This window comes from Mustela lutreola, chromosome 8, assembly GCF_030435805.1.
Source record: "Mustela lutreola isolate mMusLut2 chromosome 8, mMusLut2.pri, whole genome shotgun sequence".
NCBI lineage: Eukaryota > Metazoa > Chordata > Mammalia > Carnivora > Mustelidae > Mustela > Mustela lutreola.
The window spans coordinates 140,942,715-140,958,441 of record NC_081297.1 but is presented as its reverse complement, the minus strand read 5'-3'; the positions used below and the strand labels follow the sequence as shown (position 1 = coordinate 140,958,441).

The 15,727-nt window shown below is 51.6% G+C and overlaps 1 protein-coding gene and 1 long non-coding RNA gene across 2 annotated transcripts in view; one reads left to right on the top strand and one right to left on the bottom strand.

Annotated features, from left to right (window-relative positions):
* CYTH4 (cytohesin 4) overlaps window positions 1-566 on the bottom strand; it is a 29,444-nt gene extending 28,878 nt beyond the window's left edge. The window contains exon 1 of the mRNA XM_059186898.1: window positions 393-566. Within this exon, the coding sequence (XP_059042881.1) occupies window positions 393-411 (19 nt within the window). The 5' untranslated portion in view covers window positions 412-566. The remainder of the gene's footprint in view (window positions 1-392) is intronic.
* A 7,139-nt stretch (window positions 567-7,705) lies between these two features.
* LOC131839445 (uncharacterized) lies at window positions 7,706-13,561 on the top strand. Its single transcript, XR_009356956.1, has 2 exons — window positions 7,706-7,937; window positions 13,346-13,561. It is a non-coding gene; the product is annotated as an uncharacterized LOC131839445 (long non-coding RNA).
* Window positions 13,562-15,727: the final 2,166 nt, after the last annotated feature.

The window sequence follows — 15,727 nt, the reverse complement described above, 5'->3', positions numbered from 1 at the left end:
CCTTCCTCCATGTCTCTGCCCAAATGCTATGTCCTCCTGTCCTTCTCGACCACCTTCTCCCATTGTCCTTCCCCTACTTGGCTCTTCCTTCTCTTTCTTGTCACCTCCTGACATATTCCATAAATACCTTTACTATCTGTCTGCCCCCTACAGCGTGAGCTCAGGGGGGCAGGGACCTGACCCGCTTTGTTCACCCGATCCCCAGGTCCTGGAGCACAGCTAGGCAGCCAGCCTGAGCTCATAAACATTTGTGGCTTGCTTCTGAATTTCCCACCTGTCTTAGATCTGTTTCTATATCGATTCCTTCCAGGATCCTGTGAAAGCAGGCACGATTGTCCCCGTCTTACAGAAGAGGAAACTGAGGCCCAGAGAGGTTGGCCCCAGGTGCTTACCTGGATGGCACAGGTCCATTCTGAGGCCCTGGGGAGGGATGGCCCGTGCTGCCGATGCCTGCTGACCCAGCTGCCGTTGGAGCTGGCCGGGCAGAGATGTGTCACCTCGGCTACCAGCAGGCCCCTTCCGGGAGGCCCCGCCCAGCGCCGCGTGGGGAGGAAGTCAGTCCTGTCTGCTAGGATCTGGTCTGTAGGCTCTTGACGCAGCAGCACTTCCTAAAACCAGCTGAGTTTCGTGTTGCTGGGACTCTTTGCATTTTTGGGTGTGGGCAAGGGAGATTTAGAGACAGCAGAGACAAACAAAGGGAGGGGTTGGGGGATAAAAAGAGAAAGTGAGAAAGACAGACAGATAACACACACACACACATACACGCGTGCGCACACATGCGCACATCGTGGCTGCTGACTGATGGGGGACACAGTCTTCTCCAGGGGAACAATGGGCTGTTTACTTAGCAACCTCCCCAGATAGAAGCTGAAGGGTCACCTTTGGACAGCTGGGCCCCCCAAATTCTATTCTACAAGCTCTCTTTTGTCTCCTCTCCCTTGAGAAAAGGAAAATGGATTCAGAGCTAGGAAGGGCTTTGCTTCCCTTCAAGGACACGTCTGGCTTTTTCCTGTCTAGTGACCAGCTGACTGTAGGTTTACTTTCCCTCTTCCCTCAGGCTGATAGGAAACTCAAAGTCAAATCTGAGGCTCCTTTGCAGCTGTTCGACTGTAGCATATGGACTTTGGGGCCAGACTCAGCTGTGTGACTCTCAGCTTGGCCACTTGGGACCAGTGAGGACTTGGGCAAGGTTACTTATCTGTCATGAGCCTCAGTTTACTTCCCTGTAAAGGGGGAATAAAAATCCTCACCTCGGGGTTATAGAAAAGATGGTGGGAGAGACTGTGCATAAGACACTTGGGACAGAGTGGGTACTCCATGAGCATGGTCTCCTTTCCTTTTTGGTTTCCTTTTCCTTTCTGGTTAAAATTCCCAACTTTATATCTTGTGCCTTTTCTGGCAGGTTGATCCAATTTCTTGATGGAACAAAGTTTGTGTGAAGAAATTTTCTAGAAAATAAATGCTCACATGGTGTAACTTTGTGGCACCCATAGATTCATTCATCTGTTTCCCTATGAGGCTGGAGGTCCCATGAGGACAAGGTCACCTCCATGTCTCTGTGTCTGGTAAGAGCAATGAATGAACAGATGAATGAATGAATGAAAAAGAACATAGGGGAGACAGTGTGGTTGATGCCGAAGTTGGCCACCCTTTCTATCCTTCCCTGTGTGCACCCCCCTCTGCATGGCTACTTCGCATGTGACACTCTTCTGGTCACGGGGCGGGATCTGTTTCTCTTTCCCTTGAATCTGGGCTGGGTCTCTCTCTGGCCACCTGCCTGCCTGGCTGCCATGGGAACCAGCCTGGGCTACCTCCTGGAGGATGGGAGGCCAGGTGGAGAATGGCCCAGCTGTCCTGACTGCAGCCTCATGAGTGAGCCTGGCCAACACTGGGAGAAGGACTGCTAAGTGGAGCCCAGCCCTCAGGGTTGTGCTGTAGCACTGTGAGAAATAACAATCGTTTGCTGTTCTGAGCTGCCAACTCTTGGGGTGGTTTGTTACGCAGCAAAAGCTCACTGATACACGTAAGATCTAACGCCTTCATTTCATTGAGGTGGAAACCGAGGCTCATTTTTGGATATGCTTGACCAAGTTGGAACTTGAATTAGTGGCCTGCTCAGGACCAGACCCGCCAGTCCTGTGCTCTCAGGACTGTTGGAACCAATCCCCCTACTGCCCTTGGGCTCATGCCTAACTCAAGGTCATTCTTAAAGAAACTTGTTGAAACGGTCTCCATAGGAAACTTTATTTTTCTTTCCATGTCTGGGTCCTAGACATGAAAACCCATTTCCTGGGTCACTTCAAAAACAGAAATGGGAAAACAACAACAACAACAAAAAAAAAACAGAAATGGGAAGGAAGGTGTCATTCCCCATGTAGAAGAGTTAACACAGCAGGACCAGGACTGTGATCCATTACAAGGCCCACTTGCAAGTTTGGCCTTTGGCTGCTGTCTGGGAACTTGGGTTTCTGGAGGGTTCCTGCTGTTCCCTGAGGAGAGAGGCTCACTGAACCTAAACTGTGCAAACACTGTGGGTTATGGCAAACACCTGCTTTCCTTCTGGGAGTCTGCAAGTTGGATGTATGTTGGGCAGAGGGTGCCTACATGACCAGCCCCCAGTAAACACCTGGGAGGCTGAGTTTCTTCTGAGCCTCCTGGGTTGACAGCACCCCCCCATGCATTTGCATGCTTTGCTACTGGAGACTTAGTGTCTCCTGTGTGACTCCATTGGAAGAGGTTTCTTGGACCCTCACGCTAGCTTCCTGCGGACCTCACCCCAGGCACTTTTGCTGGGTTTGCTTTCTACCCTTTTGGTGTCATAGATCATAGTTGTAGGTAAGACTTTGTGTGGAGTTTTGTGAGTCCTCCAGGTGAATCACTGAAACTGAGGGTGGTCTTGGAGACCCCTGAAATGTGTCCTAATGCTGCACCAGCCCCAGTGGATGTACCTTGCCTTGGGACACAGGCTGGCATCTGGGGCTTCCCTTTCTGTCTGAAGGGCTGGTCGAATGGTTCAGTTATTATGACTAACTCATTCTCTAAGACTCGACTCAAACACTACTTTCTCTGTGAAGTCTTCTGTGATTGCATCTCTCCATTCTCTGCCCCTCCAACCCTGTTCATGTTAACAGCTTGTGTACAAGTAGTCTGGGAAGGAAGGACCCTCTCATTGTGGGTGGCAATGGGTTTGGTAGATTTAATAGAAGAGGAACCATGAGGCCCTGGATTCAAATCCCAAGTCAGCCCTGGCTAACTCTGTGAATTTCTCCCACCTGAGCCTGTTTTTGTTTTTTGTTTGTTTGTTTGTTTTTGGTCATCTGCAAAATGGGGGCAGATAAAATTGTATTTCTTTATATGAAAGAGAAAACCCAAATAGTGGTTTAAAGAAATTAGAGGTATATTTATCTCTTATGAGAAGGAAGCCTGGGGCAGGTAATATAGGACTGTTTTCATAGAACTCTGGGAATCAGGGATCCAGGCTCCCTCTAACTTTTTGCTTTTATCCTCAAGGTCTCCCTATGGCCCAAAGTGGCTGCCTGATCTACAGCCATTGTGCCTGAATTTTGGGTAGGAAGAAGGATGAAGATGGGAAGAGCTTCTTCTTCTTCTTCTACTTCTACTTCTTCTTCTTTTTCTTTTTTAAAGATTTTATTTATTTATTTGACAGGCAGAGATCACAAGTAGGCGGAGAGGCAGGCAGAGAGAGAGGAGGAAGCAGGCTCCCTGCTGAGCAGAGAGCCCGATGTAAGGCTTGATCCCAGGACCCTGGGATCATGACCTGAGCCGAAGGCAGAGGCTTTAACCCACTGAGCCACCCAGGCGCCCTGGGAAGAGCTTCTTTAAAAGCCTTCTCCCTGAGGCTCTTTCTGGCCTGAGGTCAGCCCTTTTCCCTGAAACTGATCTCTGCTTCTTCCATGTGAACTATGTGGCGTCCATAGTTGGTTATGGGACAACACACAGCAGTCTCCAGATACGGTATCTGGGAGGTCTTTAGACAACCTCCACCACCAGCATTTAATGGAGAGCTCATTACATGCCAGGCACTGTGCTAAGTGCTTGCACATCCTTTCATTGAACCTTTTCCATAGCCCCATGAAGTGTATTACTATCCCTGTTTTACATATGTGGAAGCTGAGTTCAGAGGGGTTAAGTTACTTGCTCAAGATCACACAGCCAGGAAGAGGCAAGCTCAGATTCTGCATTGTCTGACTTCATTCTCACTCTAAACTTAGGCAGGCATCATTTCAAACATTTGGAAAGAAGTTTAATGACTTGCCCACCCTTCGGGCAAAAAGTAGGAAAGGTCCAGGACTTGGATCCAACTGTAGTAAAACCATGTAGGTGTTGCTTTCTGTGGCCCCAAAGCTCAGAATTCCTCACCTGTTGGAGATAGCTGACTTGAGAACAAGAGAGCTGGAAAGAGCTTAGGGATGGTCTAAATCAATGACCTCCTTTACATGTGGGTTAAGAGATCTGCAGAGAGAGGGTCTTAACAGAGTAAGGGACAGAACCTGCCCTTGAACCCACAACTGGCTGCACAGTTGCAGTAAACTTTCCATTGATTCCATCATCCATCCATCAATTCAGTAGATGTATATACATCCACTATGTGCCACATGCTGTTCTTGGCATTGGCACAAGACAGACAAAAATCTTGGGCCACAGGGCACATGGTTGAGTTATCTGGGCTGGATGGGACATTGCAGGTAGAGGGTAGGGTGTGTGTCTGGGATGAATCATCTCTCAAGTCCCTCCCTTTCTTAATTTTCTCTGATTTCTCATTCTTTCTCATGACTTGGAACTAGAGGGAGCCTCTGCCTGGCAGATGGACACCCCTGAATCTTGGGACTATTGAAGATCTGGGCTGTGAGACCCCAGCTGCACATGGGGCTTTGGAGGGAGCTTTCCAAACATGCCTGATATCCCCCTGACCTGTCATTCCTTGCAGGTTTGGCCGCAAGACTTACTGGGAGCCTGTAGCACAGAGGGACAGGAGGAAGCTGAATCTGGGGAATGGTCCATGGCTCAGTATGTCAAAGGCAGGGGTTGAGGTCAAGGGCAGCCGAATACACTTTGATGTCCAAGATCATGTCTGGAAGTTTCCTCTAGTGAGATAATTGCACACATATGGAAGAGGATGAGCCCATGAAGCCTTTTCCCAGCAACCCATTGGTGACAGGGGAATTTGGGAAGAGTCAAACATTCATCAGGGACTGAATAGTTAATAAATTGTGCTGAGTCCTGATGATGGGCCTGTGTGAGTCATTGGAGAGAATAATGAGGATGTAGAATTCAAGCATCTTTTGGTTTTCAGTAAATGTAACTCAGTCTAGCTTAAACTGGGATTTACTGGCTCAGTTCCTGGAGAGTCAGGGATGTGGATGACCTTGCAGATATAGACATCAGAGACTTAAGATGTCTCTCTCTCTCTCTCTCATTCTCTTGCCTCTCTCTCTCTCTCTCTCTCATTCTCAGCTCTGTCTGAGCTATTTCCTTCTAAGATGGGTTTTGTCCATAGGACAGCCAGCCCAGCCACAAACAGTGCCAGGTTCACATCAGATCACCTTTGACTTTGGAAAGACATCTTACAAAAAAAAAAAAAAAATCCCAGGAAAGTCTCTGATTGGCTAGACCCAGGTCACATGCCCATCTCTGGACCAATCCCTATAATATCATAGGAGGAATGCCATGATTGGTCAGGACTGGGTCACATGCCCAGCCTCCTGGTAAGGAGGGAGGTGAGAGGGGGGATAATCCCACCAGAACTGCCAGAAGAAGGGCAGTTCCTTGAAGGAAGAAAAACTGGATAGAAAAGGCAGCAAATGTCCACGCTTGCTATTTTCTGGGGTAAGTCTTGACTTTTTAGTTTCTCTTGTTTTTATGATACAGATGATCCTAGACTATACGGATTGCTATGGAACAACCTAGGGCTGAGTGTGGGAGTGTTTACAGATAGAACGGGAGTGAGCGGCAGACTCTGGGGCCAGGCTGCCTGGCTCTCACTGTGGTCTTGGGCAATTAATCCAGTTGCCTTATCTGCAAAATGGGCTTAATAATAATGCCTACTTCATATCATTACTTTGAGAATGAAAGAAGTTAACCCATGTCAAGTGCGTTTGAGAGGTGGGTTGGCCTGTTGTAGGTTTTTGATAAATGTTAGCTCTTGTAGATGCCTAGAGAGAGGTTGTCAGCCTGACATGGGGCAGGATGGTAAGCGAAGTGAGGGCACAACAGGAAATGGTGGGGCTTGTGGCAAAATGGAGAGGTTTGTCCCATATGAAGTGGGCAGCTGGTCCTTAGGATGAGCCAACTGTTGCCTTGAAAAGATAAGAGTCTGGGATAACCAGATCTCTGTTTTTCAAGGATCACTGGATTTATAAATTTGAGTGTGATGTTAATAAACAATTAGTTTTAAGAAAATAATTTACAAGGGGCACCTGGGTGGCTCAGTGGGTTAAAGCCTCTGCCTTCGGCTCAGGTCATGATCCCAGGGTCCTGGGATAGAGCCCCGCATTGGACTCTCTGCTCAGCAGGGAGCCTGCTTCTCCCTCTCTCTCTGCCTGCCTCTCTGCCTACTTGTGATCTCTGTCTGTCAAGTAAATAAATAAAAAATCTTTAAAAAAAATTTACAAAATGCTGAGCTGGAGAGCAAGGTGAAAGCCAACCCAACGGGTGTCTCTGACTCATGGCTTACCTGTTTGATGCCTTGGCTGCCAACACGTGATGGAGATATTCACCAAAACGTTAACAGATAGATTGCCCCTCGGTTGTGGGCTTTAAGGTGGTTTGAATTTTCTATATTCGTCTGAGGCTTGAACTCAGATCCCAGCTCTAGCAAGGTGGCCCGGGGCACGTGACCTGACCCTGCGAGTCGGCTTCCTTACAGTCGAAGGGAAGATAAGAACATCTCCTCCTTCTGGGCAGAGGAGGAGATTGCAAAAGCAAAACGTGTAAGGGTCATGGGGCAGGATTCAGAGTACAGGTGTATTTGGGATAAAGCACCAGCCTGTATCAAGCGGTGCCCCCCAGCTCAGCTGTCTGAGAACGTGGAACCTCCCCAAATGTTTGAGTCTGAGCATGGGATCGCGGGGTGGAATTTCGAGGGGAGGGGAGATGTTAGGTAAGAGTCATCCTTGCACACTGAGTAGGCGCCAGGATTTCCTGAGTGTGACCCTGAGCGCTGGGTGTTGGGGACGGAAAACTCAACAGCCACCGCCAAACCTCAGTGACAAAGCTGGAGCTGCAGGGGCTTCATTCAGACCCATTTAGTGAGGCCTCCCGGAGCAGGGATGCCCGTCCAGAGTCTTGGATATCTGTTAAAGAAAGGAAAAAATCCTATGGAAGGTCAAGCCAGAGCGTGTTCTCCAGGGAAGGTGGGAGGTGGGAAGGGTTCCAGGTTGAAGGAACAGCATGAACAAAGGCTCAGAGGCTTGAGATGGGGAGAAGGGTGGGATTGGGAGGAATCCGGATACCAGGCCCTAGTTCTGCCTCAGGTCTCCCCCTCCCCCGACTCTACCCTCCACTTAGGGGCTCCCTGACTCCCACTTCCCCTTTCCAACACAGGCGGCAGGGGTTTGGGGCTGGGACTGTAGTTTCTGCTGGGGACAGGAATATGCATTTGCACATCAAGCATATGTACACGTGCGTGTCACGTGCACACAGGAGGTGGCCCCGGGCTCTACCTCCTCGAAAGCTCACTGGAGTGGGGCCTGGAAGAAGCAGAAGCCTCCAGGGCACCTCGGGGTCCGTGCTGTGGGATGGGATGGGGCCACGGTCTGGGGCAAGCAGGGGGCAGCGTCTCCGCTTCCCTCCCGGTTGCCAGATGGCAACACCCACCAGGGCTCTGCTGCTCGTCCCCTTTGGCCCAGGCAGGTCCCCGCTATCACCTGGAGGCCAGGGATCCTGGGGAACGGAGCATCTGGCATTTGCAGCTGCAGGTGGGAAGCAGGTTTCCCCAGCCAGGGAGGCGGGATGGAGGGGGCGGCTGGTGGTAACCAAGGTGTTAGCCTACGGGGGTCCTGGAGGGAAATGCTACTGCAGGGACAGGGTGCGGGGTGGGGGTGGGGAGGAGGGAGCAGGGGGAGGCCTGGGAGGAAACCAAGCAGGTCTGAGACCCCGAGGTGAGGGCCTTTGAAGAAGTGGTCAGCCGTGCCTCCGGTGGGTGTTGGGGAAGTGAAGGTCTCTGGGCGTCGGGTGCGTTAGCAGCTCGGGGTGGGAGGTGGTGAGGCAGGGGGAGCTGAGGAAGTGGAGGCAGAGAGCTGTGGTGTTGAGAACAGATCAAAAGGTGGGGTGCCCAGGAGCGGGGGCGGCGGTGGGCAGGGTGTTTTTAAGAAGGAGCAACTCTACTGGAGTCAAGGGCCGCTGGCAGGAGGGGCAGAGGGCCTGGGGCGGGAGGTGGTCAGCCCAACAGGAAAGGCCAGAAGATTCTCCTGGCCCAAGGGCACCTCCAGTATCTAATTTATAGACTTAGACACAGAAGGTCAGAGGGGCTGTGCCAACACGCAGCTGTGCCAACCGGCCCAGCTTTGGTTCTGACTTGTGTTCTTGTGGTTACGGCTGAGTCATATTTCTGGGACAGCAATTCGAGTTATTTAGGAAGCCACTTCTCTAGAGTTTTTGTCAGTCCATCAAAGATTGGAATCTGATACTTGAGGATTTAAACTTACGGCATGTTCAGTCTACCTCAGAGGCTCTTTTTTTTTTGCTCAAAAGTGTGATTATAGACTTTAACAAAATGATCTGTTGACACTTCCTGCCACTTTGGTGTCATCTCTGGGTAGTGCTGGGGCTGCCTGGGACAACCTGCTTTGAAAGCCAACTGGTCACATTATTTTTCTGCTTAAAGGCCATCAGGGGTTTCCTGCCACCCTCCGGATGGCATTGAGACTCCACAACACGACTGGCAAGACCCTCTGGAAGTCGATTGCTGCCCGCTGGCCTGTGCTGCAGCACTAGGGACCATCCTCCTTTGTCTTGATCAGCCCATGTTCTCATGCCCCAGGACCTTTGTATATGCTACTCTGTCCACCTGACTTACTCTTTCTCCTCCCCATCTCTGGCCAACTGCTACCTATGCTTTAGGTTTTGGCTTAAACTGTGCTTTCTCTGGGCATTGTGTCCTAACCCAAATGCACATGGCTCCTGTGTACTCTGCCAGAATCCTAGAACCCAGCACCTTAACTGCTTGCTCAAAATTGGTTTTCATCACTGGAGCATGAACGCCCTGAAGGATGAGACTGGGTCTGTCTGATTGGCCTGTGGTGGCATTGTTGAATGAATAATAGCAGGGGTGGGGGGGCCAGGGATATCTCACATCAGCTCTAAGGGCCTGTGGATCCCTGACTGACAAAGGCCAGCGGCAGTCAAGTGACGTCTAACTAAGGCAGCCAGCTGCCCAGCAGGCTGGGGTCAGAGTGTCTTCCCCACTGTTGACCCGTGTCAGGTGGTAATGCTCCCTCCCAGCGCAGCTCTGGGAAAAAGTGAGAGCGAAGTCTATCAGCAGTTTCCAGCCGTTTCCAGCAGTTTCCAGCGTTGAGCTGGGACCCTCACCTTTGCTCTGAGGTCGGCCCTCCCCATATGGGCAGGGCAACTCTGTTCATCGGAACTGTTAGTTATCCAGAAGCTGGGTGAAATAGCCCAGCTTGTGAGCTCGTGACCCTCAAGTCCCCGAACATTTTGCTGGAAGGTCGTCAGGGGTGTCTGAGGTCTCTCCCCCAATGAAGAGAAACCGTGGCAGGGGGCGGGAGGCTGGGAGCCCGAGCACTCTGAGGGTCGTTTTCATTCTTTTTTCCTACTGCCTTTCTATTCCCTCAGCGGCTCCTCAGGCTCCGTGTGCTGGGGAGGAGGCCACGTCTGGTTTCTCCGTGTGGCCCCAAGTCTATGGGGGTCCTGAGACAGGCCTGGCACAGACAGGGGACGCACCTTACCCAATGTCAGCACCTGGAGGGAGGGGAGAGAAAGGACTCCTGACTCCCACTTGCTAGAGCCTTCTATTTGGACCTGAGTTTTGAGGCCAAGACTTGGGGCCTCACAGGTGGGGGTCCCAGTGGGGGGCATGAGGGCACAGAAAGAACACGGGGCTTGCTCTCAGACAAAGCCAGCCTTCCCTCACTGGCTCTGTCCCGCCTGGCCACGTGATGGGAGCTGGGTCACTTGGTCATGCTCAGCCTTGATCTCCAACTTTGCAAGATGGGACTTTTGCTCCCTTAGCCCTTAGACATGCTCGAATGCTTGTTCTCTCCTTCTCTGGGCTTCGGTTTCTTTTTCCACAAAACTGGAGGAAATGACATTTCCTATGGGGATGGGTGTGAGGGGTTTCATGGAAGAATACACTAAAGATAGCTGGCATTGGGCCAGCCGTGGGGCACTGGGAGTCAGCTGGGGGGTGTGGTAGGGGGCCCAGGGTGGCATGATAGGTGTCCCTTTGGTCGCCCCCTTCCTCGGAAACCCAGAGACCAAAGGCAGCTCGCGGGCTCCTCCCTGTGGTGGCTTCAAGGATGACACCCAGAGAAGCCACAGCCTGGGCCTTGGGGGTTGGGAGTGGGGGTTGGGAGTGGGGGGTGGATGGTGGTGGGGGGGGTGTCTTTGGGCAGTGACTGTGGCCGGGACTGGAGGCTGAGCAGAGCCCAGCAACCCTGACCCTGTCTTCCCTTTCTCTCTCCAATCTGTCCCTCATGACCCTCCATTGCTGGCCTCAGGTCAGCCGCGGAGGTGAAGTGGTGGGGCGGTGGGGGGGGGCGGTGTTGGTAGGTGGGGCCCTGACCAAGGGGAGGTGGGTGAGGTCACACAAAGGCTGGTTTAGATCCTATCTTTATTTAAGTGGTGGGTATTTTGTCCACCATGATTTATTGTTTTGACTGATTAATACAAATATCACAAAATACTATTTAACTTGTTTTGAGTTCCCCTTTGATTGTGTGCCTGAGGTGATGGGGTTCCACACCTCACCCTCGCTCAGGTGTGTTGAGGGGAGGGGGCAGGTGGGGTGTGGCTGGGTTGTAGCTGGAGTTCCAGAAGGCTCTCATGGAATCCCCCTGACTATTCCTTTGTTCCCCCTCCCAGCCTCCCTCCATCATCCACCATCCATCCCTTCGTCACCTGTCCATCTGTCTATCTGTCTGTAGTTAAGAACTTGCATTCTGCATTCACATGGCCTGAGTTTGCATCCTGGCTGCCCATCCTGGGGGAGCTCTGAAAATTAAAAATTTTCTGCATCAAAACCCAGCACCAGGGGTGCCTGGGTAGCTCATCAGGTTAAAGCCTCTGCCTTTGGCTCAGGTCATGATTCCAGGGTCCTGAGATCGAGCCCCACGTTGGGCTCTCTGCTCGGCAGGGAGCCTGCTTCCCTTCCTCTCTCTCTGCCTGCCATTCTGCCTACTTGTGATTTCTGTCAAATAAATAAATAAATTTAAAAATTAAAAAAAAAAACCAGCATCAACAGAGTAAAAGGACAGCCCACATGTGAGAAAATATTTATAAATTTTATATCTGATAAGATATTAACACCCAGAACACACAGAGAACCCCCCCAAACTTCTAAAATTAAAAAAAACAAACAAACAGGGGCACCTGGGTAGCTTAGTTGGTTAAGTGTCTGACTCTTGATCTCAGTTCAGATCTTTTTTTTTTTTTAAAGATTTTATTTATTTATTTGACAGACAGAGATCACAAGTAGGCAGAGAGGCAGGCAGAGAGAGAGAGGAGGAAGCAGGCTCCCTGCTGAGCAGAGAGCCCGATGCGGGACTCGATCCCAGCACCCTGAGATCATGACCTGAGCTGAAGGCAGCGGCCCAACCCACTGAGCCACCCAGGCACCCTCAGTTCAGATCTTGATCTCAAGGCTGATCTTAGGGTCGTGAGTTCATTCCCCATGTTGGGCTCCCAGCACAGCGCCTACTCAAACAAAACAAAACAAACAAAAACCCAGCCTGATTAAAAAATGGGCAAAGGACTTGAATAGAGGTTTCTCCAGAGAAGACCTACAAATGGCCAATGAGGACGTGCAGAAATGCTCAACATCGCTCACATTAGGGAGAGGCCGATCCAAACTCCAATGAGATACCACCTCACACCCATTAGGATGACTTTTATTAAACAAACCAAAAACAAGTGCTGGCAAGGATGTGGAGAAATTGCAACCTGTGGGCACTGTTGGCAGGAAGGTAAAATGGCGGAGCTGCTGTGGGAAACAGTATGGCGGCTCCTCCAGTAATGGAAAATAGAATCACCAGATGGTTTGGCAACTCCATTTCTGGGGCTCCACCCCAAAGAATGGAAAGCGGGGTCTTGGAGAGATAACTGTACACCCATGTTCACCACAGCAATATCCAAGGTAGTTAAAATGCGCCAACCACCCCCGTGCCCCTGAGAGATGAATGAATGGATAAGCAAATGTGCAGCCTCCTCACGCCGGAATATTATTCAGGCTTAAAAAGGAAGGAGATCCTGCCATACGCTACAACATGGATGGACCTTGAGTTCTTGGTGCTCAGTGAAGGAAGCCACAAAATGACCAACACCGTATGATTCTACTTACATGACATATTTAGACTCGTCAAAATCACAGAGGCAGAAAATAGGAAAGTGGGTGCCAGGGACTGGGGAAAGAGGGAGTGAGAAGTTAGTGTGTCATGACAGAGTTCCAGTCTGACAAGATGGCGAGGGCTTTGGGGACGAAGGGTGGTGCCGGTTGCATGACATTATGACTCTATCGAATACTGCAGAACTGTCCATGTAACATGGGTAGGACGGGAACTTTGATGTCATGTGATTTTATGGCTGCAGCAAATAGTAAAAATTAGCTCCTTCAGCAGATCTGGAGCTCCATGGCAAGATCTAGGTTGGGGAAATGTATCTGGGGGTCATCAACATGAGGATGACCATGAGGTCACAGGACTGCAAGTGCCTGTTCATGGAAGCTTTGGATGGTCAAGTTCAGATCCCCACAGAAACCAGCCTTGTGGGGTCGGTCCAAGCTGCGAGAAGGACCCAGAACTGAAGATGAGGTCGGAGAGGTAGAAGGATAGGAGGAGACTAGTCGGGGAAGGCAAGGGTGGGAGCTCGAGGTCTTGGTCCTTGATGCTTATGGGGGCATCTGCTCTACCTTATTCAGAGGTAGGTCTTTTGGGACCGCCGCCCCTCCGCTTCCAGTCCACAGGATATATGAGGTTGACTCCATCCCTAGATCCAGGAACTGGATGGGGAAGGCAAGATGTCCAGCTCGTAACATTCCATCTTCTGACTGTGGTGATTGGTTCAAGAGGGGACCAGTGACCAAGGTAGGGCCAATGTGATTCAACCGTGCGGTTTTTGCTGGAACAACTAGTAAAATGAGATTCCTTTTCAGTTGCGACTTCCAGCGGGGAGGATGATGCAAACCTGGGGCTCCTGGTGCCACCAGAGGGATCCTGACAGGATGTGAGTGGGCAGATGGCGAGCAGAAGATGGAGTCTGGATGAGCTTCTGGATGCACCAAGACCTGAAGCCTGGACACCTTGACTACATAAACCAATGAAATCCTTTTATGGTTGTGACAAATATTAAAGATTGACTCCCTCAAGTCTCCCAATTTCCTTTCTCTGTGACAGAGTCTGGAAAACCACATCATTTCCCAGTGTCCTTTGTGGCCAAGGTGGCCATGTGATTCTGGCTAAGGAGGAATCCCTGGGGAGAGCATCCCTTCCTGAACAGAAGGGAATTCTCTCAGGAGAAGGCCATTTGGGCCCCCTTCCCCTCCCCTTTCTTGCCACTTGGCACGTGGCTGGGAGGCCGGGAGGCGCAGCCGCCATCTTGCAGCGACGACAGCAAGCGTGAGAGGCAGGACAAACGCTAGGAATGCTGGGGCCAAAACCCAGGATGAGCCTGGGCTCCTGATGGCATCACAGGGCTGCGGCTCCAAGCCTGGGCTGCCTGCTCCTGACATTTTGCTGAACGAGACAATAACCCAGTGCGTGTTCAAGCCTCTGCTGCCAGGATTCTGCCGTGAGAGAGAGTCAGCGGATACCCAGAGCCGGGCAAAGGGACCCAAAGCAATGCAAGATGAGCGTTTGGAAAGTACTTGAAAGGGGGTCCGTAGCCCCGAGGCGGGCGATGCCGAGAATCTGGGAGAATGGGGCCTGAGATGAAGCTGTGGGTCAGCTCACTTTGCCTTTTGCTCTTCCCCCTCTGCTGTGCTACCTTGAACCATAGAGCCTAGAAAGCTCAGAACGCCATTTCTCTCAGGTCCCTTCAAGCTGTGGTTGTGGCTGTGCCTTTGACTCTGCGGACAGAGGTCGGGAAGGTCTACCTGCCGCTCTTGGCAGCTGCACATTGAGGAGTGGTTGTAGCAGAGGCGGCCATGAACACGCAGGTGCCTCCAGTGGGAGATGGAAAGCGCAGGGGGACAAGGGCTGTCTCAGGATGGGTTTGGTGGGTGGAAGCTGAGCTCATCCAAAGGAGAGGTTGGTGGTTCCAGAATGTGGTCAGGGGAGGCGTGTGTGTGTAGGAAAGCACTCGGGGTTCAGCAAAAGGATGGTTGAGCTCACGGGATCTTGCTGAGCCTGAAGTGGTGTCCACAGGGGTAGATGGGGTGGGTCAGGAGGTCTAGGCTACTGGGTGGGGACCAGCCATGCATGTGGTAGGAAAGACAAAGAAGGAAGACATTAAGGGTCTTGTGCAGGGCGAGAGATCTAAGAATGGGCTGCTGGCTGGGAGTGCAGGGGGATGGGGGTCTGGGCAAGTGGCCCGAGAGAGGACAGGGCAGCTGGCGAGGAGGGGCTGAGGGCGGGCACGGGAGACCTGGACACAGATATGCCCCAGACAGGCATGTGTGGTAGAAGGGATTTTCCTGCCTCCTACCCCCTCCCAGTTCCTCTGTCGGGTATGGGGAGGCTGGCAATGGAAGGGAGCTTCTGGTCACGCAGGTGGTCCTGCCTGTTTTGAGCGGGACTTCTCCCCTGGGAGACCTCCTGCAGCTCCGAGTATCTCTTCATGGGGGCAACTCCAAGCTCATGGCTACCCTGGATCTTTCCCCTTGCTCCAGACTCATCAGGCAACGCACTCGACCTGCCTTTGTCTGACAGGCTTCTCGACTGAAATATCCAGAATAGAAGCCTTGAGTGCTGACCCTGCAAACCCTCTCCTCCCAATTACTGCTTTCTGGTTGAAGGGCACGTCCATCTTCGCAATGAAACTGGTGCCATCCTGCTGACTGCATCAGCAAATCCTATAGACCCCACAGAATACATCCTGGGTTCTGCCACTTCTCCTGTCCTCCGCCATCAGCTCCCTGGTTCTGGCCTTTGGCCCTCTTGCCTGGGCATCTAGGTGAGGGCAAACTCCCAGCTTCTGCCCTTGTCCCGCTAGGGACTCTTCCTCACTCGGCCGCCAGGGGGCGCCTTTGCGATGCGGATCCGTTTCCTGTTCTTGGAAGGAAGGCGAGGTGGTCACTGGTGCTTCCAGACCCTTCCATCCCTCCCTCTGCGTGTGCCCTTCTTTGAGCTCCTTCTTGCCGCCTTCTTGCCGCCTCTGAAAACACTTCGAACTCCTTCCCGTCTTTCCCCTCAGCGAGTCCTTCAGCCCGCTGTACCCTTTCCCCATCTTTGCAGAGCTCAGTCTGGCTTCTAATCACGTTGACTTTTCCCCTTCTCTTTCTCTTCTTCCTCGTCTCCCTTGTTAGCTTTTCATGGCACTTTTCGCCACTTGTATTCTCATTATATGTACTAACTTGTGTATTGTCTGTGTCCCTAGC